This window comes from Cetorhinus maximus, chromosome 6 (assembly GCF_964194155.1).
Source record: "Cetorhinus maximus chromosome 6, sCetMax3.hap1.1, whole genome shotgun sequence".
In the NCBI taxonomy this organism is placed as follows: domain Eukaryota; kingdom Metazoa; phylum Chordata; class Chondrichthyes; order Lamniformes; family Cetorhinidae; genus Cetorhinus; species Cetorhinus maximus.
The window spans coordinates 146501441-146528982 of NC_135884.1; the positions used below are offsets into that span (position 1 = coordinate 146501441).

The window sequence follows — 27542 nt, forward strand, 5'->3', positions numbered from 1 at the left end:
AAATTGGTTGCGGTAGTTGTTTCAAGTTTCCCTCTGGGATTTGAACAATTCAGCATTTACCATCGGCTGTGCCATAAAATAGTTGGAGGCTATTTGCGGGATATATTTGAAGTTCCTTGATTGGGTTGGAGTTGGTGAATCTTAAGGTCACAAGTATGAGAAGCACTTTGATTCAGGAGTTGGTGTGAGGTTTCTTTGAAGTGGTGAAACTGCAAAATGGCTTTGGCAGTCGCTCAGACTTGTCTGAGAGTTGAAGTTATAAATTTGGCTGGTTTACAAAAGATAATTGATGTTAAATTAATGGAATTGGCAGATAACATACAATTGGGGTTACCTGCAGGGGATAAGAGAGCAGATATAATTGAAGGTATAACACAGCATTTAAAGCTGGAAGTGATACCTGACACTAGTGAATCACAACTGGAGGTAGTGAGACTTCAGTTAGAAATGAAGAGGCTTAAATTTGAACAAGCGAAGGAACTGAGAAAACCTGAATTGGAGGCAAACAGAAGGGGGAAATGAAAAAAACTGGAACTAGAGGCAGCAGAAAAAGGGGAAAAGAGATTATTTCAAACAAAAAGGAAATGTGAAAACTTGATCTCCAGAGGGAAATGTTAGCAATGGAAGAGAGAATGAAGAAAAGAGACAGAGAGTATTGGTTTAAAAAGCTGGATTTTGAAAAGGAGATATCAGATACTGAGAAGAGTTCTGATGATGAAAAAACCTTTAACCAAAAACACAGTGCTGAGATGTTTAAATTTGTACAAACTCTTCCAAATTTGAGGAAAGAGATGTGGAAGCATTCTTCATTTCATTTGAGAAGACAGCTAAACAAATGAAATGGCCACAGGAAAACTGGACATTGTTGTTATAATCCAGGTTGGTGGGTAGAGCCCATGAGGTTTCCGCTTTACTATCAGAAGAAATGTCGGTGAACTATGGTGTGGTAAGAAAGGCTATTTTGAGTGCATATGATTTGGTGCCTGAGGCACACAGGCAGAAATTTAGGAATATGAGAAAACAGCCTGGGCAAACTTATATTGAGTTTGAGAGAGTAAAACAAAGTAATTTTGACCAGTGGATACGGGCATTAAAGATAGAGATGACATATACAGCTCTTAGAGAGGTAATTCTTTTGGAAAAATTTAAAGATTCAATTCCTTCGGTAGTGAGAACTCATGTGGAGGAACAGAGGGTTCAAACGCTAAGACAAGCAGCAGAGATGGCTGATGATTATGAGTTAGTTCATAGGGCTAAATTCCTATCTGTCACCCTTTTAAATCAGAAAGAATAGAAAGTGGGAAGGTGAAAGGAAGGTGGGTAGTTAGGAAAGAGGAGTAGCTGGAAATTCCCAGGAACTCTTTTTCTCAGGCTAAAAAGGAAGATGCTGATGGCAGAAGTGACATTTGAAAATTGGGGTGTTTTCATTGTAATAAAGTTGGGCATATGAAATTCTATATACTGGATGTTGCAGGGAAAATCTGTTTGAATTATAGGGGTGTAGAAAAGTTCTGGAAGTAAAACTACCATGGGTTCAGAGGTTCAGACACAGGAAAAACCAGTGGTTTGCGTACAGGTGAAACAGGGAGAATTAGTAATAGGGAAAGAAGTGGGAATGTGTTCACAATTTACCCATGAGAATTCGGAGGAGCAGGTTGCAAAAATGTTTTAAGATTTTGTGTGTGAAGGGAAAGTCTTTCCATGTGTACAGGGTACAGTAGGTAATGATGTTGAATTTTTAAGAGACACGGGGGCTAATTAATCCTTAATATTGTGGGATAGTGAAATTTGATGCTCAGGGGGAGTATTGCAGGAAAAGGTGATAGTAAGTGGAGTTCATGAAGAAGCTAAGCCTATTAAATTGTGGAAGGCAAATTTAAATAGTAAGTGGAAAACAGGTGAAGTGATTGTTGGAGTAGTGGGGAAATTGCCCATTGCAGGGGTTCAATTTATTCCAAGTAATGATATAGCTGGATCACAGATGTAGGAGATGCCTATGGTAGTTGAGCAGCCTGTAGAAGTGCTTTCAACAAAAGTGTTGCAGAGGGAGCACCCTGGATTGTTTCCAGATTGTGTGATAATGAGATCAAAGGCTCATAAGCTGAAACAAGAAGAACAGGAAGTTCAAAGGCAGGGAGTAGGTGTGGAATTCCAATTATCTGACACTATGTTTGATAAGGTTGTTCAGGATGAAAGACTAGAAGACAATTCAGCTGAAGTGTTTAACTTAAGGAGGTTAGTGGCATTACAGAAAAAAGATTTGCAAATAAAACATTTATATCAGATAGCTTAATCAGAAATTCAGAGGCAAGATGTATTCCAGAATGTTATTACCTTAACGGTAATGTCTAATGAGAAAATGGAGGCCTGATCATGTTCCAGCAAGTGAAAGCTGGAGGGAGGTGCATCAGATTGTACTACTATTTGAATCTCAGAAAAGAGATTCTGAGGATAGCTCATGAAGTTCCAATGGGTGGACTTTTAGGAATTAGAAAGACACAGGTGAAGATACAAAAACATTTTTATCGGCCTGGGTTGCATGGGAATATGGTGAAATTCTGTAGAACATGTCACACGTGTCAGGTGATAGGGAAACCAAAAGCTGTGATTAAGCCGGCACCTTTAATTCCAATTCTAGCATTTGAAGAACCTTTTACTAGGGTCCCGATTGATTGTGTAGGACCCCTCCCTAAGATGAAAAGTTGAAATCAGTACTTACTGACAACAATGGATCTGTCTACCAGGTTTCCTGAAGCAATACCACCTTTGAGTAATATTACAACAAAGAAAATTGTGGAAGAGTTAAATAAATGTTTTACAAGATATGGATTACCTAAAGAAATACAATCAGATAAAAGGTCAAATTTCATGTCACAGCTGTTTAAGGAAATAAGTAACAGTTTGGGAATAAAACAATTGAAGTCAACAGCTTATCATCCTGAGTCACAAGAGGCTTGGGAAAGATGGCATCAAACTCTAAAAACTATAATGAGAGTATACAGTCAGAATTATCCACAGGATTGGGATAGGGGAATTCCACTATTGTTCTTTGCTTCTAGGGACGATCCTAATGCATTGACTGGTTTTAGTCCTTTCAAACTAGTCTATGGTCATGAGGTAAAGCGACTCCTGATATTGATTCATGAGAAATTGGTGGGTCAAAATTCAGAAGCTACTCTCCTGGATTATGTATCAAATTTCAGAGAGATTGGACAGAGCATGCAAGTTGGCTAGGGAACATTGAAAGTTATCACAGCAAATGATGAAAGTGAAAGCAGAGAGGAAAGCTACAGCTCGTAGTTTTGGTGCTGGGGAGAAAGTATTAGTTCTGTTACCAGTACTGGGTGACTCATTGAAGGAAAGGTTTAGTGGGCATTACAGGATCAAAAAGAAGCCGAGTGAAGTGAATTATTTCATAAATACTCCAGACAGAAGAAAGAAGCAGAGGGTGTATCATGTAAACATGCTTAAAAAGTACTTTGACAGGGGACCAAAAGGAGGTGGTAGACAATAAGAAAGAAGTAGGAATGTAGGATTCTGAAATTAATTTTCCTCTAATCAAACTGGATTATGTCTGACTCCGCGTCATTTACATTTTCAGGTCGGCGTGCGTGAAGCTGAGTCGGCTGCGCGCCCGCCGACCTGTCAACAGCCACTTAAGGCTACAAATAAAGTAATTGAGGTAATCAATGGATCTGCCCGTCCAACCTTAAGGTTGGCGGGCAGACCAGGAGCCCCAGCGGGCTTCTGAAAAAACATGAAACCTCATCCATGGGCGGGATGAGGTTTCATGAGAGATTTTATATGTTTACAAAATGCTGAAATAAAAGAAATTTACATGTCCCAGCTCATATGACAGTGTCACATGAGGGGACATGTCAGGATTTTTTTTTTCCACACTTCTAAAAATTTTTGAAACTTCCAGCGATCTCCCTGAGGCAGCACTTAGCCTCAGCGGGATCTGTGCCTTCTTTCATGCGCATGCGCAAAAGAGCACACTCCTGGCTCAGGGTATCCCTCCCCTCCCGCCCACACAGGGAGCACACAGCACTTCTGAACATATGTCACGCTGGGCGGGCTTTAATTGGCCCGCCCATGTAAAATGGCGGCAGGCCCCCCCCCCACCCTCCCCAAGCGGGGGCACCGATCGGGAACCAGCCCGCCCACCCGCAACCGCTCCCACACATCCCACCCAACGGGGGGAAAATGTTGCCCTATGTGTCTTACTGTTGCCTTAACAGAGGTGTATCTGGAAGTCAGATTAATTAGGGGATTGAGAAGTTATTATAGTAGTAATCTGCAGACATATGTATGCGCTTAAAATCATTTCTCTTATTAATAAATGTTTAATTTAGTTTTGTAAAAACCTATAAGGCGCAGTTGTCTCATTACTACTGAATTCAAAGCCCGCATCTCGAAACATAAAAATTGCAAAAATAGTTGTGGCAGTTGTCTCAAGTTTCCCTCTGGGATTTGAACAAATCAGCATTTACCATCGGCTGTGCCATCACATCAGGAACGCATGGCCTAAAAGGCTGATGGAAGCAAATTTAGAAGAAATATTTGCATTTATGTAAATGTGAAATAGGGGAAGTCAGTTATTCATTCATTTGAGCCTGCTCCACCATTCAATAAGATCATGGTTGATCTGTTTATGTTTCAAGTTCCATGTTTCCATCTACCCCCGATAACCTTTGTTTCCCTTGCCTAACAAGGATCTATCTACCTTTGCCTTAAAAATATTCAATGACCCCGCCTCCATCACCTTCTGAGGCAGAGAGTTTCAAAGTCGCACAACCCTCTGAGAGAAAAAAATTTATCCTCATCTCTGTCCTATAACGGCAACCCCTAATTTTAAAACAGTGCCCCCTAGTTCTGGACTCACCCACAGGAGGAAACATCCTTTCGACGTCCACCATGTCAAGGCCATTCAGGATCTTATATACTTCAATCAAGTCACCCCTCACTCTTCTAGACTGCAATGGAAATAAGCTCGGCCTGTCCAAACTTTCCTCTACAACCCATTCATTCCAGGTATCAATCTAGTAAACCTCTTCTGAACTGCCTCCAATGCATTTACATCCTTCCTTAAATAAGGAGACTAAAACTGCACACAGTATTCGAGACGTGGTCTCACCAATGCCCTGTATAACTAAAGCATAACAATCTGGTGAAGAGTCATATGGATTCGAAACATTAACTGTTTTCCTCTCCACCGATGCTGTCAGACCTGCTGAGTTTTTCCAGGTATTTTTGTTTTTGATCCTTACTTGTATGTTCAATTTCTCTCGTAATAAAGGATAGCATTCCATTAGCCTTCTTAATTACTTGCTGTACCTGCATTCTAATTTTTTGTGACTCATGCATAAGAACACCTAGGTACCTCTGCAACTTGGAATTCTGCAGTTGTTCTTTGTTTACATAATACTCTACTTTTTTATTCTTCCTGCTAAAGTGAACAACCTCACAATTTGCCACATTATACTCCATCTGCCAGTATTTTGCTCACTCACTCAACTTATCTACCATCCATCTGTAAACTCCTTACGTCTTCTTCACAACTTTCTTACCTATCTTTATGTCTGCAAATTTAACTACTTTACCTTTGTTCCCTTCATCTAAGTCATTGATGTAAATTCTACAGCACAAACCTCTGCGGTACTCCATTCGTCACATCTTACCAATCAGACAAAGATCCATTTATGCATACTTTTTGTTTCCTGCCAGCCAGCCAATCTTCTATCCATGCTAATTTGTTACCCCCTACACCATGAACTTTTATTTTCCACAATAACCTTTGATGTGGCACCTTACCAAATGCTTTCTGGAAATCCAAGTACAGTACATCTGCAGGCTCCCCTCTATCCATTGCACATATTGCCCCTTTAAAGAATTCTAATAGATTGGTGAAACATGATTTCCCTTTCATAAAACCATGCTGACTCTTGCCGATCACCTTGAACTTTTCTAAGTGCCCAGCTATAACCTCTTTTATGATCGACTCTAACACCTTCCCCATGACAGACATCAAGTAACTGGCCTATAGTTTCCTGTTCTCGGCCCTTCTTGAATACAGGGGTTATATTTGCTACCCTCCAGTCTGATGGAACCCTTCCAGAATCTAGGGGATTTTGGAAAATTAAGACCAAAGCATCTCATTGGCTACCTCTTTTAAGAACCTAGGATAGTCCATCTGGACCCGGAGACTCGTCAGTCCGCAGCTCCATCAGTTTGCTCAGTGCTGCTTCCTTAGTGATTGTAATTTTACCAAGTTCTTCTCTCCCCTCCGCCTCCCAATTTACAGCTATTACTGGAAAGTTTTGTGTATCCTCTACAGTGAAGACAGAAGCAAAATATTTGTTCATTTCATCTGCCATTTCTTTATTATCTACTATGAACTCCCCATTCTCACCCTCAAGAGGACTCACTCTACTTTTTTTTAAAGATACCTATAGAAGCTCTTGCTATCCGTTTTTAAATTTCTAGCCAGCTTGCTCTCACACTCTAATTTCTTTCTCCTGACTAACCTTTTAGTCACTCTCTGCTCTTCTTTATATTCTGACCAATCATCTGACCTGCCACTCATCTTTGCGCAGTTATATGCTTCTTCTTTAAGTCTGATGCTTTCCCTAACTTCTTTCGGTAACCATGGATGGTGGGTCCTCCATTTAGAATTTTTCTTTATAGTAGGAATACACTTATCTTGTGTATTCTGAAATATCCCCTTAAATGTCTGCCACTGCATCTTTATTGAACTATCTCCTAGCCTAGTATCCCAGTTCACTTCAGCTAGCTCAGCTTTCATGTCCACATAGTTGCCCTTATTTAAGTTTAAAATACTAGTCTTAGACCCACTCTTCTCCCTTTCAAACTGGGTGTAAAATTCAATCATATTGTGGTCACTACTAACTATGGGTGCCTTTACTCTGAGGTCATTCATTAATCCTGTCACATTAAACAATTCAAGTCTAATACAACCTGCTCTCTGGTTGGTTCAAGGAAGTGTTGCTCTAAGAAACTATCTTGAAAGCATTCTATAAACTCTTCATCTAGGCTACTACTGCCCATCAGATTTTTCCAGTTCATATGTAGATTATTGCCGTCCCTTTATCACAAGCGCACAATTTTTCTTCTTACTTACCTTGTCTTACATTGTGGTTACTGTTAGGGGGCCTGTAGACAACTCCCACTGGTGACTTTTCATGACCACCAGTGGGCTCAAAGTGCTTTACAGCCAATGAAATACTCTCGAAGTGTAGTTACTGTTGTAATTTTTTAATATTCTTTCATGGGATGTAGGCATCACTGACAAAGCCAGCATTTGTAGCCCATCCCTAATTACCCTTGAACTGAGTGGCTTGCAAGGCCATTTCTGAGGGCAGTTAAGAGTCAACCACATTGCTATGGGTCTGGAGTCACATGTAGGCCAGACCAGGTAAGGATGGCAGGTTTCCTTCCCTAAGGGACATTAGTGAACCAGATGAGTTTTTACAACAATCACCCTTGCTGACACTAACTTTTAATTCCAGATTTATTAATTGATCAATTATTATTTGCCTGGGTGGGATTTGAACCCGCGTACCCCAAAGCAACAGCCTGAGTTTCTGGGTTACTAGCCCAGTGACATTATCATTACACCACCATCTTCCCCATAATGCAGTAAATGCTACAGCAATTTGCACACAGCAAGGTCCCACAAACAGCAATGTGATAATGACCAGCTAATCTGTTTTCCTGATATTGGTTGAGGGATAAATAATGCCCAGGACATCAAGGGTAACTCCCCTGCTCTTCATTAAAATACTGCACTGGGATCTTTTACATCCACCTAAGCAGGCCTCAGTTTAACACCTCATTCAAAAGACGGGGCTGCACTCCCTCAGATAGTTGTGCTCAAGTCCTGGAGTGACTTGAACCCAAAACCTTGTAAGTCAACAGCAGGAGTGCTACCAACTTACCCATAGCTGACACTACCCAACATGGCTGAATGTATAAAAACAAAAAGCTAAAAGCTACTGCGGATGCTGGAAATCCAAAACAAAAACAGAATTACCTGGAAAAACTCAGCAGGTCTGGCAGCATCGGTGGAGAAGAAATCAGTTGACATTTCGAGTCCTCACGACCCTTCGGCAGAACTGAGTATAGTTAGGAGAGAGGTGAAATATAAGCTGGTCTAAGATGGGGGGCGGGGGGAGAGAGAAGTTGAGGGTGGGGTGATTGTGGGGATAAGCAAGCAGTGATAGGAAAGCAATGAAGGTGAGCAGGGCAGAAGAGAATGTATACTTGAAGGGGGAAAAAACTGCTGCATGTGAGGAATGAGCAGAGGGCAGTGGAATGAATTGGATAGCTCCTTCAAAGAGCTGGCACAGGTATGATGGGCCGAAAGGCATCCTCCTGTGCTGTTCCATTCTATAATCCTATGAATTCAGCCTTTGAATGAAATTGCTTCATATACTTTGGCTCTAAAGTCCAAAAGGTTCCATTTTCATGATGGGTTATTCCCCAAAGAGTAAATGATGCTTTGAATGAGTGGCAATATTACTGCTCATTATTTATGTTCATGGTCCATCTTTTTGTTCCCATCGCCTCAAGATAACCAAACTGTAAAAGCCTAAATGACCCTAATACCCTGGTGGATCAGGTAAGTAGCCTTGGTTTAAAGCGCTGTAAAAGAAAATGTAAGGCACCAGCATCTTTGCTCTGTGCTTGAAGTTAAGCCCAAACACCAATGCATTTGATTCTCTCACACTTGTCTGATGGCACTAGTTAATATTGCAGTGTAAATCCTTGTCTGAACTATTTTCTTTTATTCATTCACAAGGTGTGGGTGCCGCTGGCAAGGGCAGCACTTATTGCCCACCCATAATTGCAATAGAGAAGTTGGCTGTGAGCCACCTTCTTGAATACAACTGAGTGATTTGTTCGACCTTTTCAGAGGGAAGTGAAGAGTCAACCACATTGCTGTAAGGTCCGGATGGCAGATTTCCTTCCCTCAAGACATTAGTGAACCACATGTTCGGGTTTTTTTTTTGATGAAATGGTGGTTTTATGGTCATCACCACTGATGCTAACTTTTTTTTCCCTTAATCTTTCATGGGGTGTGGGTGTTGCTGACAAGGCCAGCATTTGTTGCCCATTTATAATTGCCCTTGAACTGAGTGGCTTGCTAGGCCATTTCAGGGAGCAATTAAGCGTCAAGCACATTGCTGAAGGTCTAGAATCACACGTAGGCCAGGCAGGGTAAGGATGGCAGATTTCCTTCCCTAAGAGAAGCCATTAGTGAACCAGATGGGTTTTTATGACAATTGACAATGGTTCCATGGTCATCATTACTGAGACTAGCTTTCAATTATATAGTTATTAATGGAGTTTAAATTCCACCAGCTGCTGTGGTAGGGTTTGAACCATTGATGGCTCCAGAGCATTAGTCTGGGCCTCTGGTTTGCCAGCCCAGTGACATTACCACTCTTCCACCATCTCGTTAGCAATTGTATTCCAGATGTATTTAATTAATTGAATTTAAATTCTCCAACTGATGTGGCAGGATTTGAACTCTTGTCTCCAGATCACTAGTTCAGTGACATCATCAGCATACCACAATGCCCTCTACGCAAATTACGCACGTTAGCTTTTTTTTGCATAGCCTTACAGCATTTTTAGCATTTGTCTTCATGTTTAGCAGACAGGAATCAATGCAAACACTTTAGCAAGTGCACTAAATGTAGGCCACAGCGGGTATTAAACCCAACAACATTTTATCATCAAGTTTCAGGTCCAAACACCACCTACTGCTTACTGTAACCAATGCAATGACACTGGAATTTTTTTTATTCATTCACAGGAGGTGGATGTTGCTGGCTAGGCCAGCATTTACTGCCCATCCCTAATTGCCCTTGAGAAGGTGGTGGTGAGCTGCCTTCCTGAACAGCTACAGTCCGTGTGGTGTAGGTACATCCACAGTGCTGTTAGGGAGGAGGTTCCAGAATTTTCACCTAGCAACAATGAAGGAACAGCGATATATTTGTGGGTTAACCACAAACCAAGTGAAGACAGCAACCATCTTTACATTAGAAGATCAGATTCAAACTTCTGGTTTAGTTTTACTGCAGCTATCATTTTTACACCAGTCAGGGAAAGGCAGTATATATGAACATATGAAATGGAAGCAGAAGTAGGCTATCTAGCCCTTCAAGCCTGCTCTGCCATTCAATAAGATCATGGTTGATCTGTTTGTGTTCTGAATTCCACATTCCCATCCAAACCTTTGATTCCATTCCCTAACAAGAATCTATCTACCTCTGCCGTATAAATATTCACTGACCCGGCCTCTAATGCCTTCAGAGGCAGATAGCTCCAAAGTCGCGCAACCCTCAGAAAAAAATTCTCCTCATCTCTGTCCTAAAAAGGCGACCCCTAATTTTAAAACAGTGCCCCTTAGTTCTGAAGTCACCCACAAGAGGAAACATCCTTTCCACGTCCACCTTGTCGACACCATTCAGGATCTTATATAGTTCAATCAAGTCACCAGATAGATGTGCAGCTCCCGTCCCCAGCACTGGAATTCCAATGAAATCTTCACTGGATATATCGACATAAACATCTCCTTGTAAATTATTGCTAAAACAAAGACGTTCCGGGAGTCTCATTCAGGCACTTTTTAAACACTGTTCGATTTGTACTTTTATACTTACTATTGTGAAGCCAAATTGGTTGAAATGATTCCTATGAGACTATCCCAGACGGGGGAACTGGCACCAGGGTCATTGCTGGGTCAAAATCCCGGAAATCCCTCCCTCACACCCAACCAACCACCGCAGCTCAAGAAGAAGGCTCACCAGCTTCTCAAGGGGCAATGAAGTGATAGCCAATAATTCACCAGCAATGCTCACTTCCTGAGAATTATTGATTAAAAGCAAAGGGACGGCTGCAAAACTGAATTTTACCAGTATATTAGGGGGCCCACAAAATCGCGGGGGGAGGCACACGGGGGGAACGGGGGAAGTGCCCGTCACCTTCCTATTGCCATGTCATTTTACCGGCAGCTGGTAAGGTCAGTAAAGCTGGTACAGTCATCTTGCCAAGAAGTCAATTGAACCACCTAAGAGGTCAATTAAAGGCATCTTCCCACTGCCGCTGGTATTTTACTAGGTGCCATGGCAGCCTCTCTGAGGGCTTGTGGAGGTGAGGGGGGTGGGGGGGTGGGCAGAGGAGCTCTGAATTGGGCACCCTGTGAACCATGCAGGAGCCCCCTGGTAGCAATAGCTGCCCCCACGGCAACACCCTCAACACCCTCACCAACCATCCGCCTCCCCCCAGCCCCACCCCCTGACCAGTACCTCAACCGGGCTTGCCTGAGTGGCCCCACCGCACCCCCCCACCTCAAATCCACTCACCTTGTTGCAAGGGTGGCTTCCATCGCAGCTTCGTGGCAGCTGAATGCAATCCCAGCAGTGGCCACCATTCCCGGTGGCACTGCTGAGCCTGAATAGCTGCCAGCCCCCCCAGTTAGCCAGCAGCTCTTGAAGGTGGGTTCTCATCCTTCAAAGGGACAGGAGCCCCAGCGGCAACTAATTTGTTGCCGACTGGGCCAAAAAAGAACAGCTGGGGGTTCCCACAAGCAGCCGAGGTGGGGTTGCCCCAGATTTGCAGCCCAACAATCGGGGCCCCTGCCACCCTGACTAAATCCATACAATTTAGCCAGAGGAGAATGGAGAAGTGGGAGAGAAAAGTAAGAAGCTGGATGAAATACAGAAGAAAAGAGAGATGATAGCTATCGAAACCTGGCAGCTTTCAACGATTCACTTTTGAAATTGTTCAGTTTGTGTTTACCCGACAAAATTGAGGCATTTGGTCCCTGTGCGTCAGTAGATTCGACAGCGACAGTTGCAGAGACTGAACTGGCTGAAAACAAAACCCATGAAAGAAGAACTGGATCAATTGTCGAAACGCGGGGCAGGATTTTGTTTCTGTCAGGCGGACGGGCGCCCCGACCCGATCGGGCGCAAAACCATGCGCGATGACGTCGGGTGAACCATCCCAATGCCATCGCTCACTCTCACAATCTGTCGGTCAGCGGGAGTGTGCGCGGGTCAGCACTGCGTCCGCTGACCATTAAGAGGCCTATTAAGGCCCTGTAGCTACTAATTAATTTGTATTTTTTGCTTTCCCGCTTAACCGTTCAGTTGGTGCTGGCGGGCGAACAGGCCAGGCGGCCTTCGCATTTTTTATGAAACCACATCCACGGGCGGGACGAGGTTTCCGACGGCAAATTTTTAAAAAGCGGGAAAAAATTCCTATTTCATTTCAACTATGTCCCTCTTCATGTGACTGAGTCGCAAGTGGAGACATGTTTCTATCATCTTTTAACTCTTTATTTTTGTTGCCCCCAATTCTTCAGCTCCCTGAGGCGGCTTTGTGCCCTCGAGGAGCTTTCAACGTGCACTTGCGCAGACTTCCGCGCTCGCCCTCCTCTCGCCCCCACCCCCACCCCACTTCAGCAGCGCTGAGCATTGCAGCTCGCGCCTCACGCTGGCTGGCCGTTAATTGGCGGCCGGGGGCTGGTGCGAGCGGTGGGCCTTTTCCCGGCTGCTCCTAGACCCGCCCCCACCCCCCCGACGAACAGAAAACCCTGGCCATGGGATTCATTGCTTTAGCAATTTTGTTTTTTGCTAAATCTAGCAAGAAATCTGGCTTATGAGCAGGCAATTAAATAAATATCTTGCACTTTATGTGAGTCCCTTGATAATTTTCCTATATTATACATACTCCATTGCTTAATTTGATTCCATCATTGTCTTGATGCAGGCTCATCACAATTTTACAGACTTGTGGTGATCCAGGCTCTGCAGCTATTAGCCCAGGTTATTTGGCCCAATGCTACAGTTTCTAGTAGATGCAATTATGTTTCTGACTCATTCTTCGGGGAAAGAAGCCTGTTCCCACTACCCAGCTTGGCTCTCCTTGAACATATCATCTGACCTGCCTCTCTCAGCTCATTCCCTGCCCTCTCTCTTGCTACTCATATCTGGCACTTCTCTCTTTTTAACCTCATTCATTGGACTCTCTCTCTCTCAAACCTCATACCCTCGTCTCTATCTCTCTCTCTAACCATATATCCCCTTTTGTGTGTCATTGTGTTTGTGTGTGTGTGTGTGTATATGTGTTTGTATATATGATTGTATTTGTGTGTGTCTTTTTCTTCAACCTCTTCCCCTGCCTCTCTCTCTCTCACTCTGTCTCTAATCTCTTTCCTTGATCTCTCTCTCAGCTCATCCCCTGTCCCTCTCTGAACATATCACCTATCCTCCCTCTTCTGACTCATTCTTCCTCAGTCTCATTTTTCTTTCTCTCTATCTCATTTCCTGAACCTCTCTCCCAATTCATATCATGATCCTCTCTTTCTATCTGACTTCTCAACCTGACATTTCTCTCAATCCTCACCCTTGCTTTTTGTCTCAATTCCTCTCCAACCTCGCCCTTCTATTCTCCTCCTGCTCCCCTTCAGCTCATCCCCTAACCCTTGCTCTCTTTCTCTCTCAAAAGTCATTCGTTCTCTCCCTCCGTTAGAAGGATTTCCGATGTCAATCCCCAGTCTATGCTGGGCTAGCTGTTCTCAACCAAGGCAGGGTGGGGGAGACTGTAGCATTGTGGTATATCACTGGACGAGTAATCCAGAGGCCCAGGTAAATGTTCGGGGAGACATGGATTCATGTTCTTACCACAGCAGCTGGTGAAATTTAAATTCAATTAATAAATTTGGAATATAAAGCTTGTTCTGGTTTTATTTCAGCATCCATATGGCTTCCCAGCTCAGAGAAGAGGGGGCAAGGAGAGAAAACTGGTTAAAATGAAGGAATATCTCAGCCGGCAGAACCAAATAACACTTCCTCCTACCTCCCCCTGGACCATGACCCCACCACTGAACATCAAGCCATTGTTTCCTGGACTGTCACTGACCTCATCTCCTCTGGAGATCTTCCTTCCACAGCTTCCAACCTCATAGTTTCCCAAACTCGGACGGCCTGCTTCTACCTCCTACCCAAAATCCACAAACAGGACTGTCCCGGCAGACCGATCGTGTCAGCCTGTTCCTGCCCCACGGAACTCATTTCTTGCTATCTTGACACCATTCTCTCTCCCCTTGTCCAGTCCCTTCTCACCTACATCCGTGATTCCTCTGACACCCTACATCATATCAACAATTTCCAGTTCCCTGGCCCCAACCGCCTCCTCTTGACCATGGACGTCCAATCCCTCTACACCTCCATCCCCCACCGGGATGGTCTGAGGGCTCTCCGCTTCTTCCTCGAACAGAGGCCTGAACAATCCCCATCCACCACTACTCTCCTCCATCTGGCTGAACTTGTTCTCACACTGAACAATTTCTCCTTAAACTCCTCTCACTTCTTCCAAATAAAAGGTGTGGCTATGGGTACCCGCATGGGCCCCAGTTATGCCTGTCTCTTTATGGGGTATGTGGAATATTCCTTGTTCCAGTTCTACTCCGGCCCCCTCCCACAACTCTTTCTCCGGTACATCGATGATTGCTTCGGTGCTGCTTCATGCTCTCGTCAGGACCTGGAAAAATTTATTAATTTTGCTTCCAATTTCCATCCCTCCATCATTTTCACATGGTCCATCTCTGACACTTCCCTTCCCTTCCTTGACCTCTCTGTCTCAATTTCTGGTGATAGACTGTCCACCAATATTCATTACAAGCCGACCAACTCCCACAGCTACCTTGACTCCAGTTCCTCACACCCCGCTTCCTGTAAGGACTCCATCCCATTCTCTCAGTTCCTTCGCCTCTGTCGCATCTGTTCTGATGATGCCACTCTCAAAAACAGTTCCCCTGACATGTCTTCCTTCTTCCTTAACCGAGGTTTTCCACCCACGGTGGTTGACAGGGCCCTCAACCGTGTCCGGCCCATCTCCCGCGCATCCGCCCTCACACCTTCCTCTCCCTCCCAGAACTATGATAGGGTCCCCCTTGTCCCCACTTATCACCCCACCAGCCTCCGCATTCAAAGGATCATCCTCCGCCATTTCCGCCAACTCCAGCATGATGCCACCACCAAACACATCTTCCCTTCACCCCACCGGCGACATTCCGCAGGGATTGTTCCCTCCGGGACACCCTGATGGAGGTCCACTCCTCCATCACCCCCCACACCTCAACCCCCTCCCATGGTACCTTCCCATGCAACCGCAGAAGGTGCAACACCTGCCCCTTTACTTTCCCTCTCCTCATCGTCCAAGGGCCCAAACACCCCTTTCAAGTGAAGCAGCATTTCATTTGCACTTCCCTCAATTTAGTCTACTGCATTTGTTGCTCCCAATGCAGTTTCATCTACATTGGAGAGACCAAACGCAGACTGGGTGATCGCTTTGCAGAACACCTTCAGTCTGTCCGCAAGCATGACCCAGACCTCCCTGTCACTTGCCATTTCAACACTCCACCCTGCTCTCATGCCCACATGTCCGTCCTTGGCTTGCTGCATTGTTCCAGTGAAGCTCAACGCAAACTGGAGGAACAGCACCTCAACTTCTGACTAGGCACTTTACAGCCTTCCGGACTGAATATTGAGTTCAACAATTTTAGGTCATGAACTCTCTCCTCCATCCCCACCCCCTTTCCGATCCCCCTCTTTTTTTCTCCAATAATTTATATAGATTTTTCTTTTCCCACCTATTTCCATTATTTTTAAATGTATTTCCATCCATTGTTTTATCTCTACCTTTTAGACTATTTCGATCCCTTCCCCCCACCCCACCCCCACTAGGGCTATCTGTACCTTGCTTGTCCTGCTTTCTACCTTTAATTAGCACATTCCTTAGATAATATCACCACCTTCAACACCTCTTTGTCCTTTTGTCTATGACATCTTTTGGCTATCTCCACCTATCACTGGCCCTCTACCCAGCTCTATCTGTCCCACCCCGCCCCCCCCCCCCACCCTTAAACCAGCTTATATTTCACCTCTTTTCTATTTTTACTTAGTTCTGTCGAAGAGTCATACGGACTCGAAACGTTAACTGTGTTCCTCTCCGCAGATGCTGCCAGGCCTGCTGAGTTTTTCCAGGTTTTGTTTCAAATAAAATTGAAGTTTCATACTCTGTGGCATTCAAGTTAAGGATCTCTGCTACTAGATGACTATTTAGACACATTATGAGTAATGAAAGGTTAGATTTGCTGTTACTGGGCACAGAGCTGCCAAGCTTTAGGGATTCAAATTTAATGAGATTATTAGGCCCCAGTCTTCTCCTTACCTCATAAAGCATTTGGAGATGTCAGCCTTTAATATGGCTTATTACATTCTTTAAGGATTTAAAATTCACCCTTGATTCTAAATACCATTACCGAAATTTTTCTCTACGGGCCAGCCAATCAGAACCCGAGATGGTGCGGATGAAATAGCAGGCCGGGTGTTAACACTGCGAACAAGGGGTTTCAGGTTGGGCCCGTTTATTCTGTTTTCATCTCCGATGATGCTACCTGGATCTGCTAAGCGTTTCCAGCATTTTCTGTTCTCAATTTTAGACTGTCAGCATCCACAATATTTTGTTTTTTGTCTTAGATGTCACATCTCTGTTGCATCCTTCAGCACTACAAGCCTCCGACATCCCTAATTCCCATACAAGTGCTCTCATCATCTGTACCGCACGTTACAAAACAACAGCAATGTGCATTTACGTAGTGCCTTCAAAGTAGTAAAACATCCCAAGGCACATCAAAATTTGACACTGAGCCACATAAAGTGGTATGAAGACGGATGGCTAACAGCTTGCTCAAAGATAAAAGCAAAATGCTGCCGACGCTGGAAATCTGAAACAAAAACGGAAAGTGCTGGAAAAACTCAGCAGGTCTAACGGCATCTGTGGAGAGGAAAAAAAGAGTTGACATTCTGAGTCCTTGTGACTCTTCTTCAGAGCCCTGAAGAGTCATAAGGACTCGAAAGGTTAACTCTTTTTTTCTCTCTCTACACAGATGCCGTTAGACCTGCTGAGTTTTCCCAGCATTTCCAGAGCTTGCTCCAAGAGGCAGGTTTTAAGGAGCATCCTAGAGGAAGACAGAAAGGTAGAAATCCGAGTGCGACCTTTGCCCTTTGGAGTTCACCTGTCCAATTTTAACGCAGCATGCCTTCATTTAAATTACCGGATTAAAACAAGTTTCTCGTGGATTTATCGCAAGAGTCCTCGATTGCACCAACGCCTATAAAAATGTTAGCCTGATTTCAAACTTCCAATGCGGTATGCATACAAAATTCAATGGTCTGTATGATGGAGCTGGTGAGCGACGCTAATACTCTCTGGTAATGAAGAAACTGCAGTATCAGTATCAAAACAGTATCATAGAATGCAAACAACCCTCCAACAACCCCACAGAGGAAAGGCCATTTGGTCCAATGTGTCCATGCCAGTTCTCTGCTAGACTAACTCAGCTAGACCCACTCCCCTGTAGTCCTGTAAGTTTATTTTTTTCAATTCTGATTATTATACAATTCTGTTTTGAAAGCGACAATTGAATCTGCCTCCACCACTCTCAGACAGCGTATTCTGGATCCTCAACACTCTCTGCCTAATTTTTAACTTATTCTTTCATGGAAGCGGGCATCACTGAGCACAGCACAGCAATTATCCATAATCACCCTCCCTTGAAATGAGTGGCTTGCTAGGCCATTTCAGAAGGCAACTAAGAGTCAACCACACTGCTGTGGGTCTGGAGTCACATGTCGGACAGATCGGGTAAGGATGGCAGATTTCCTTCCCTAAAGGGAGACTGGTGAACCAGATGGGGTTTTTTTTAAAATGACAATCAATGATGGTTTCATGGTCATCATTACTGAGACTAACTTTATAATTCCAGGTTTATTAATGGAGTTCCGCCAGCGGCCGAGGTGGGATTTGAACACATGTCCCCATAGCGTGAGCCTGAGCCTCTGGATTACTAGTCCAGTGACATTACCACTACACCACCATCTCCCCGTGTTTCCTTAAAAAAAAAGTGTTTTCTCGTGTCACCCTTGGTTCTTTTGTCATTTACCTTAAACTGGTGCCCTCTGGTTCTCAATCCTTCCACCAATGGGAATGCTTCTCTCTATCTACTCTATTCAGACCCCTCATGATTTTGAATATCTCTATCAAATCTCTCAACATTCTCTTCTCCAAGGAGAACAGCCCCAGCTTCTCCAATCCACCCAAGTAACTGGAATATCTTATCCCTGGAACGTGCCTCAGAAATCTTTCTGCACCTTCTCCAGTGCCTTCACATCCTAAAGTAAGGTGCCCATAAATAGGTAAAATACTCCAACTAAGGCCAAACCAAAGTTTTAAGGTTCTTAAAACCTCCTTGCCGCAATCCTTGAAAACCGTGTACCGTAATAATGTAGCGTAAAGAGGGGAAAACTGAACTAGCAGCTGCACGAGAATAAAGGGACAAGGTCCAGGAATGTAGAGCACTCAAAGCCAAACACAATGAAAAGTATAACACAAAGAGAAAAAGACAAGGAAGAGAAACAAACAATCACAGAGAAGCAGTTGGTTTTGTCAGGCCGCGTCAAAGTGAAGTGAAAACAAAGACACCAACAGAACAACAACCCATCCCGGGTGTTAAATAAGAAGTAAGTGTAATAGCTAGATAAGACAAAGTGTCTGATAGTGTGATGCTCAGCAACGGAGCTTTGCGATTGTTGTCTGTATTGTGGAAAAATGAAGGCTGAGATTTAGTTGCTAACCTGAGCTCTATATAAAATGTGAGAATATATATATTTAAACTGTGCTACCCTCCCCCAACAAAAAGCCCTGTGATGTTCAGGGTTTGCAAACACTTAAGCTCATGATTGTCTGTAATTTTATTCAAATTAGCTTGGGCTGACATGTGGCAAGTAACATTCACACCACACAAGTGCCAGACACTGACCATCTCCAAGAAGAGAGAATCTAACCATCACCCCTTGATATTCAATGGCATTACCATCGCTGAATCCCCCACTATCAACATCCAGGGGGTTACCATTGACCAGAAACTGAACTGGACTAGCCATATAAACACTGTGGCTACAAAAGCAGATCAGAGGCTGGGAATCCTGTGGTGAGTAACTCACCTCCTGACTCCCCAAAGCCTGTCCACCATCTACAAGGCACAAGTCAACAATGTGATGGAATACTCTCCATTTGCCTGGGTGAGTGCAGCTCCAACAACACTCAAGAAGCTTGACACCATCCAGGACAAAGCAGCCCATTTGATTGGCACCCCACCCACAAACATTCACTCCCTCCACCCCCAACGCATAGTGGCAGCAGTGTGTACAATCTACAAGACGCACTGCAGTAATTCACCAAGGCTCCTTTGACAGCACCTTCCAAACGCACGACCACTACCATCTAGAAGGACAAGGGCGGCAGACGCATGGGAACAGCACCACCTGGAAGTTCCCCTCCAAGCCACTCACCATCCTGACTTGGAAATATATCGCCGTTCCTTCACTGCCACTGGGTCAAATTCCTGGAACTCCCTCCCTAACAGCACTGTGGGTGTACCTACACCACAGGGACTGCAGTGATTCAAGAAGGCAGCTCACCCCCACCGTCTTGAGGGAAATTAGGGATGGGCAATAAATGCTGGCTTAGCCAGCGACACCCGCATCCCGTGAATGTATATAAAAAAAAAGATTACCACATAAGGCGCTTGATGAACTTGGACAGGATCCCATAAATGAAATGCCCATCTCATGACAGCAAAGGAATAAGGACATTTCACCCATCATATATGTGCTAGTTACTTAACTGAAGTTATTTATTCCGACTGTCATTCCCCATTTATTCTTCCCATCCTTTTACACTTCCATTTCAAATAACTTACCAATTCCCTTTCAAATGATACTATTAACTCGGCTTAGCATTATAAGGTCTTTACAAATAAATTCAATAGGAAATTCAGGAGAAAAGTCTACAAATAAAGGGTGCTAGGAAAATGGAAAGCAAGGAATAGTTACAGCAAATGAAGTAAGGAAGACTTGCATTTATATAGCGCCTTTCGTGACAAGTGGACAGCCTCCTCAGGTCCTGCCTCCGTTTCACCATTACAATTTATTTGTAAAGGGATGCAAGAGCTGCACGTCTCCTCCAATGAGGAGGTCATCAAAGGGGATAACGGTGATGAGGTCTCTAAGACAAGAATGCTGGCGATGAGGCCATCACACTGATCAGACAAGGTAAGCATGCTCGGGAGGCCCTCATAGCCACAAGAATTCATCGAGGATGATGACGAGATACAGTAAGAACAGCCCTGACATCTTCACCTTGCATCTGTGAATGTTTGACTCTGGTGTGGCTGATGGCAGTGCACATCCCCTCAGTGCTCAGGCTCAGGGAGATACAGCGGAGGCCCTAATAGTCGCTAAGTTCCAGGAGGATGATGGTGACGTGTAGTGTAGTGATCAATGGATCTTCCCATTGCCTCTGTGAATGTCTGACTCCTGTCTGGTTGAGGGCAGCTCGTTTGCACTCTGTGATCAGGGTCATATCAGAGAGATGCAGCCATGAAACTTTAAATGCACCTGCTCCTTTGTCAGTCTTCAGCACCTGAGCCCTTCAGGAGCACAGCATCACTGGTCACAGATGCTGAAGAGATGGAGGGCCAGCCCCACCTCAAAGGTGCTGACAGCACAGAGAGAGAGAATGACGGAACCTTCTTAACCTTCCTAACCCTGTCGCGACATCTTGGTGCTCCCCTGACATCCACAGCGGAGTTGGGGGCAGCCTGCTGACTGCTACACCCTGTCTGTGGTGACTTTGGCAGATGTCCTCTGGAGGGCTGAGACCAAGAGCACTTTGGGTGTTCTGCTGTGGACCAGCTGCTCCCTCTTTGGCCTGTGGAGCTGGAGCTGGAGCTGCATGATTCACTGGGAGAGGGGATTTGGATCAGCTGGACATTCCCGGGGTCTCCTGCGTGGATGGTCCCATGGTATCGAGCTGCCAGTCCTTCTCCCTCTGGGTGCCTGATGGCCCCTTGCTGACTCCTTGAGGACAAGGGGAAGCTGGACTGAGGTCGAGCTGCCCTGCACCCCTCTCACACTGACACTGTTGGAGGCCAACTATGGCATCAACGATGGAGTTCAGCCCGCGCAACAGTGCAGGACCAATGTCCTGGACCAAAGTCACCATGGCAGCCGCCATCCTACCTGTGTTGACCATGGTGCGTTGGCATGCTGGCGCTATCACCTCAGCCTGAAAGCAGGTGGACTCCTCCATTGTACTTTGCAATCTGTGGAGTACAGCAGACTTCCCTTCCTGATGTTCCCGAGCTTGCCTTTGCAGATAGAGCAACTGAGGTATGATCGAGTACAGAAGCTCTTCATCGGATATGGGCTCAGCAGATTTCTGGCCTCCAACAGTCCTCCGAGTGCCGGAAGCCTGGGAAGTCCCTGCCTCCGCCTGGTGTGGATCAGACAGTGTGATGCGCTCACCAGACTGTGACCCCGAGGCTACTCTAGAACTAGGTCCCACCGAGGAGTGTGTTTCTGTGTTGGTGGAGGGTGTGGGTGAGTGCTGTGATGGGTCTTCAATTAGGGTGTCATCAGATTCTTCTTCTGAGGTGTCTTCGGGGCTTGAGTCAAGGAGCTGACTCATGGACCCCCTCAGTTGCTTCTCAGATGTGCTCCTGCGAAAGCAAGGAGAGATAATTAGTGCATAACACGGGACTGTGGAACAGAGGAACTGACTCACAGCCTTGTTGTCTGATGGATGTTGCACTGCTGGATCTTCACTTGGTTGAGTACCGCTGACCTCACTGTCAGCAGAGGAACGGTCCAGTCAGCCAGTTGGTGACTCTATTTTCAAAGTCCAGGAGGACCTTGATGTTGGGCATTCCTCCACCAGTCTCCGTTTTGTTGTGTGCCAGCTTGTCCTGCAATGAATACAGACGGAGCGAGTGTAAGCAGAATGCCTGCCAGGCCAGATGAGAAGGATGCCTGCCATGTGTGGGTGGAGACTGGTGCCATGTGTGGGTGGAGACTGGTGCCATGTGTGGGTGGAGACTGGTGCCATGTGTGGGTGGTGACTGGTGCCATGTGTGGGTGGTGAGTGGTGCCATGTGTGGGTGGTGAGTGGTGCCATGGATGGGATGAGGACACGATCCACAGGGCAGATGAAGGTGTGTATGAGAGAGAGTGAATGGTGAGGTCCCTTGAACTGACAGTGAGTGAGATCCCTGTGGATGTGTGATGGATTTGCACGTGTGAGAGTTGAGAGTGATGAGAAGAGTGACTTACCCTGGCGGAAGGCAGATCCTCTTTCGGCACTGGGTGGCTGTACTCTTTTGTTCTCTCTTGGCGCCTCTGCCACCCCCTCCCATGCTGGATTGGTGACCTTGCTTTGAGGGTCTTCACCCAGAGCAAGGGTAGAGGGCTTCACGGCAACCTCCACGGTGTCCAGTAGGCATCCGAGGGAGGCGTCACTAATTTTTCACTTTTCCTTTCTGTCCTTTTTTACCAAACTCTCTCATAATTCGATTTTTCTTTCCCTCTCTCAATTTCATGTTCTACGCATGATTTACAACAAATTATATGCTAATTTTTTCCATTATTCGGCATTCTAATTTATACTCCCTTCTGCTGGAGCTGGGCCGCCAGTTCATCAGGTGCCCACTTGATGCAGTGAGGCTGAGGATCGGGGGGCCTGGGATGGAGAAGTCTGCAGTGGGGATTGGGGGGGTGGTGTGGGAGGGATGTGGTGGGGGAGGGGTCTAGCTGCCATTCCCTTGCTCAGCCTGGGTGATGAGTGGCCAGTGCTCTGGGTTCAGTGCGGGTGGCCGAATTCCCAGTAACTGCCTCCAGGGCCCAGGTTCCTTGTGGTCAGAATCTGGGCTGCTGTTTATCAGCCTGTCTGCATTGAGGTTCCAATCGTTACTGAAAGGCTGTATTTGGTGATTAAACATCGGAAATGCAATGGGGATAGAGAAAGACTATGATTGGAGATTAAGCATAGTATGTAGGATGTGGTAAATTCAGGTGTGTGAGTTATTTTATCAATACAAGCACTGCAACTGTGCACGGACGAGAAGTTCACCCTCTGCAGTTGCAACGTCATCAAGTACAGCCTGCGAGAACATGTACCTTTAGAAAAGTGGCCTTTTCCTTTCTTAATGTTTTGAGATAGATCAAGAGAATAGGTCATTTTATGTCTTTTGTTTCCTCTTCTTCAATTCCAGATATATTTTTGGCTTCTGGGGTACAGTCTGTCCTTACAAGCGAGTTTTCACTCCCAATATTTTCAACAGTGTTTATACTTGTCCTGATATCCAGGTTAAGTTTGACAGTATGTCCAGGTCAATAAGCGCCTTTTTAATCTAGTTTTAGCTTCTGGTACTGACCCCGTGCATCTACAGGATCCTCTGAGTCTTCGAGAAGTGGCGGAGTAACATTACGTTAGACTTTCTTTTCCTTGTCAAAATAATTCATTAAACAGTAGATTCACAAGCCAATATGTGGCATTATTACAAAATATATAATTACAGTGAGAGATAGGTGACAACATATCCTCCTCACACAAGGAAAATAAGTGACTCACAATCTCCCTGCCGAACTACATTGTAATTAATTTTAATACATTCCTTTCATTCTTACCAACTGTAGAAGTATCGGACTAGCTAGTTCATAAGCGATGGACCAATTTACTCCCAATATTGTCGAAAGCCCATTGATCATGCGGAACTCCCTGGCGAGCTCATCGGTTTCACAAGCAGAAAACTGACAATCCTGATGGGGACCGAGCAATAGGTGGCAAAGCAATTGGATGCCTGCCAGCATGGCCCCCACAAGACTTCCTCCCGGGTGGAGGTGGAAGACACACTTAAAGCCGGCAGCTGTTAGGTTGCTGCAGGGCATGCCAGCAAAGCGGAGGTGGGCTCACCACCACCCCCCATGTCACGACTTTTAAACTGGGGGCCAGGAATCCCAGCCCTATGACTCCATGAATCTATGACTCAAGTACAGAGATTTATTTTTACTTATTTATTAAGTAATTACTTTTTCGGCTTATCAAGAACTATCAGTGCCGGGGGAGGAGAATCTCCCCTCAAATCAGTCACCCAATGTCAACATGACGCACTCCCAGCTCACATACAGCACTATGCAGAATAAAACACCCTTTACCCTGCCCCCCCTCTTAACATGTGGCAATCACAACAGTAGAAGACTTCAGTGGTTCTGTCTGACGTTTCCAATTACTTTATCAGTCATCCTGTCTGAGCCAGATTGTCAATTTACTCCCAAATTATGAACTGCTTTGTGGATGGCAGCCTGTGAGGAGCTAATATAATGCTGGTCACAGCTCAATTTACATGAAAGCTTCATAACCAGTCAAGAGAAATGACAATGATGTCCCGTTAATCTGGTCTAGTTTGAACCTTGGGCTCAGTGGGAAAGGATGGCACGTTAACTGATTGCAAACCCAGACCTTCCATGTGTAGTATTTTAAATGCAAAGTCCAAAGTCTGAACCATTGACTCTTACAACACTGAAGGTGGCCATTCAGCCCTTCATACCTGTGCAGGCTCTTTGAATGGGCCATCCAATTAGACCCACTGCCCTGCTCTTTCCTTTCTCCTGTCCAAATATTTATCCAGCTCCCTTTTCAAAGTTATTCCCATCGCCCTTTCATGCAAAGAATTCCAGATCATAACAGATTACAGCGTAATCATCTCACCTCTTTTTTTTGTCAATTATTTGAAATCTGTGTCCTCTGGTTAACTGCCTCATCTGCCAGTGGAAACTGTTTCCCCTTATTTATTCAATCAAAAAATATCATTTTGAGCATCTCTATAAAATCGTCCTTAACCTTCTCTGCACAAAGGAAAACAATCCTGCTTTTCTTAGCCTCACAATTTAACTGGAACACTATCTTCCCGGAGTCATTCAGGAATGACACAGTCGGATAAACCTTCATCCTCTAGCTCTCCCAGTAAGAAAAAGCTTCACATGCTGAGAATGCTGGTCAGAATTTCAGGCCCTTTAACTAATGTATAGTGTGCACAATTTTCTAGCTATTTAAGATAGCACAGGCAAACCTAGCGATCTCCAGCATATGCTTGAATTCCTGATGCATACTCCAAGCTTGCAAGTCTCTGCCTGGAGGAACTAAAGGTGAAAAGTTGTTATTGTGAATACATTGATTTTAGGAATTCTGGAGTCCAGGTGTAAGGATATTCTCGGTGGCACTGAGTACACCCCAAGCCCGTGTGACTCGTGGTGGGTCATTTTGACTTTGACCGATTGTGTCAAATGGGTTATTTTGATTCATGTCTGTTTTACACTCCCACCAAAGTCAAAACTATAGCCATAATGCGAGTGAATAGTATCGAAAGCCAGTAGAGAACATAACCAAAGTAATGATTCGGGACCATAATTACCACTCCTCCACCAGCTGAATGCAGCAGCACCGACATTCCTTCTCGAAGGTTTGCCACTTCAAACAGCATCATGTAGGCAGTCACAAAGTTCATGGGAAAAGCTGCAGCCTCCGCAAATCCCATCTCATCTGGGACCTTGTACACAAACTCCATCGGTGTGCAGACCACTTCACCCCAGGCACTGTAATTGACAAACGCCATGACTCTGTCTCCGATCTGGAACAGATAAAAAATAATAAAACGACCAGCAGAACAGAGCTGACAGCAACCATGTTAGACTAATGTGAAACTAATATTAAATCAGGCAGAAACTAACATTGAATCAGGGGCAGGGACTCACCACAACTAACATGAGCAAAATAAAAATATATAAAATAATGGCACTAAAGAGTGACAAGTCCCCAGGACCAGATGATATCCGTCCTCCGGTTTTAAAGGAAGTAGGCGAGAATATTGTGGATAATCTTCCAAAGTATTCTCAGTTTGGAAATCATTCTTTCAGATTGGAAAATTGCACATGTCACTCTGCTATTTAAGAAAGGTGACAAAGAGAAACCAAGGAATTATGGACCAATCAGCCTAATGTCTGCAGTTGGGAAAGTACTAGAGCCCAAGAGGAATGCAATAGAATGCAAGAAAACGTTAACAAACTGTCAGAACGGACATGTAACTGGAACTTCAATATAGACATTTATGAGGTAATGCATTTTGGTAGGAAGAAAAATTCCTTGGAAAATAAATATTAAGACAGCTACAGGAATAGAGAAATCCGGGGGTATAAAAAAGCAAACATAGCACTCAGGATCACTTCGAGAGGGATAGAACTGTAAAGCAGAGAAATTACATTCAACCTGTATAGAACCTTGATTAGATACCAATTTTTTTTAATATCCTCTCATGGGATGTGGGCGCCACTGGTGAGGGCAGCATTTGCTGCCAATCCCTCATTGCCCTTGAACTGAGTGGCTTGCTCAGCCATTGCAGAGGGCAGTTAAGAATCAACCACATTATTGTGGGTCAGGAGTCACATGTAGGCCAGACTGGGTATGGACAACAGATTTCCCTCCATAAAGGGGACATTACTGAAGCAGATGGGTTTTTAACAACAATCAATGATAGGTGTCATGGTCACCATCGCTGAGACTAGTTTTATATTCCAGATTTGTTAATTGAATTTAAATTCCGCCAGCTGTTGTGGTGGGATTTGAACCCATGTCCCCAGAGCATAAACCTGGGGCCTCTGGGTTACAAGCCCAGGGACATTACCACTGCAACATCATCTCCGCTCACTTGAATCTGTCTGATCGGTCCTGGTTTCCATATTGTATGAAGGACATGGGGAATGAGGAGATTGAGGTGTGACCTCATAGAAGAATTTCAGACTATGAAATAGTTTGGTAGGGTGAATGTAGAGAACAGGTTCATTTGTGGGCACTATCATAACCAGGGGCCATAAATATAAGATAGTTGCTGATAAATAAATCCAATAGAAATTCAGGAGAAATATTTTTTTTTCATCCAGAGAGATATGGAACTCACTACCACATGGAGCAATTGAGCTGAATAGTACAGATGCATTTGAGAGGAAAATAGATAAGCATATGTGAGACAAAGGAACAGAAGAATATGCTAATAGGCTTAGGTAAAGACGCGTGTGAGGAGGCTCTTGTGGGGCATATGCATTAGTGTGGACATGATGGGCTGAATGGTCTGTTTCTCTGCTATAAATAATCTGTCATTCTGGATTCGAATAAGAACTCTTGATTCTTACTTTAATACTCATTACAATTTTTCGTTTTATTCTTGGTTGGAGGTTGGGAGGTGAGTGTACCTTTAGCTGCCTGGGCCCTTAGCGCTGGAATGCCCTCCCTAAAGGAGAGAGGGTGGCATAGCAGTATTGTCACTGGACTGGCATTCCGGAGACCCAGGGCAATGCTCTGGGGACCCATGTTTGAATCCCACCATGTCAGATGGTGAAATTAGAATTCAAAAAAGTCTGGAATTTAAACTCTGATAATGACCATTAAACCATTGCCCATTACTCAAACATTACTCAGTTCTGTTGAAGGGTCATGAGGACTCGAAACATCAACTTTTTTCTTCTCCGCCGATGCTGCCAGACCTGCTGAGTTTT

General features: G+C 44.7%; 1 protein-coding gene across 2 annotated transcripts in view; it reads right to left on the reverse strand.

Moving 5' to 3' along the window:
* The window catches only part of vat1l (vesicle amine transport 1-like), a 199836-nt gene that overhangs the window by 156727 nt on the left and 15567 nt on the right, over nucleotides 1-27542 (reverse strand). For both annotated transcript variants that reach the window (XM_078544638.1, XM_078544637.1), the window contains exon 3: nucleotides 25409-25624. In XM_078544638.1, the coding sequence (XP_078400764.1) occupies nucleotides 25409-25624 (216 nt within the window). The remainder of the gene's footprint in view (nucleotides 1-25408; nucleotides 25625-27542) is intronic.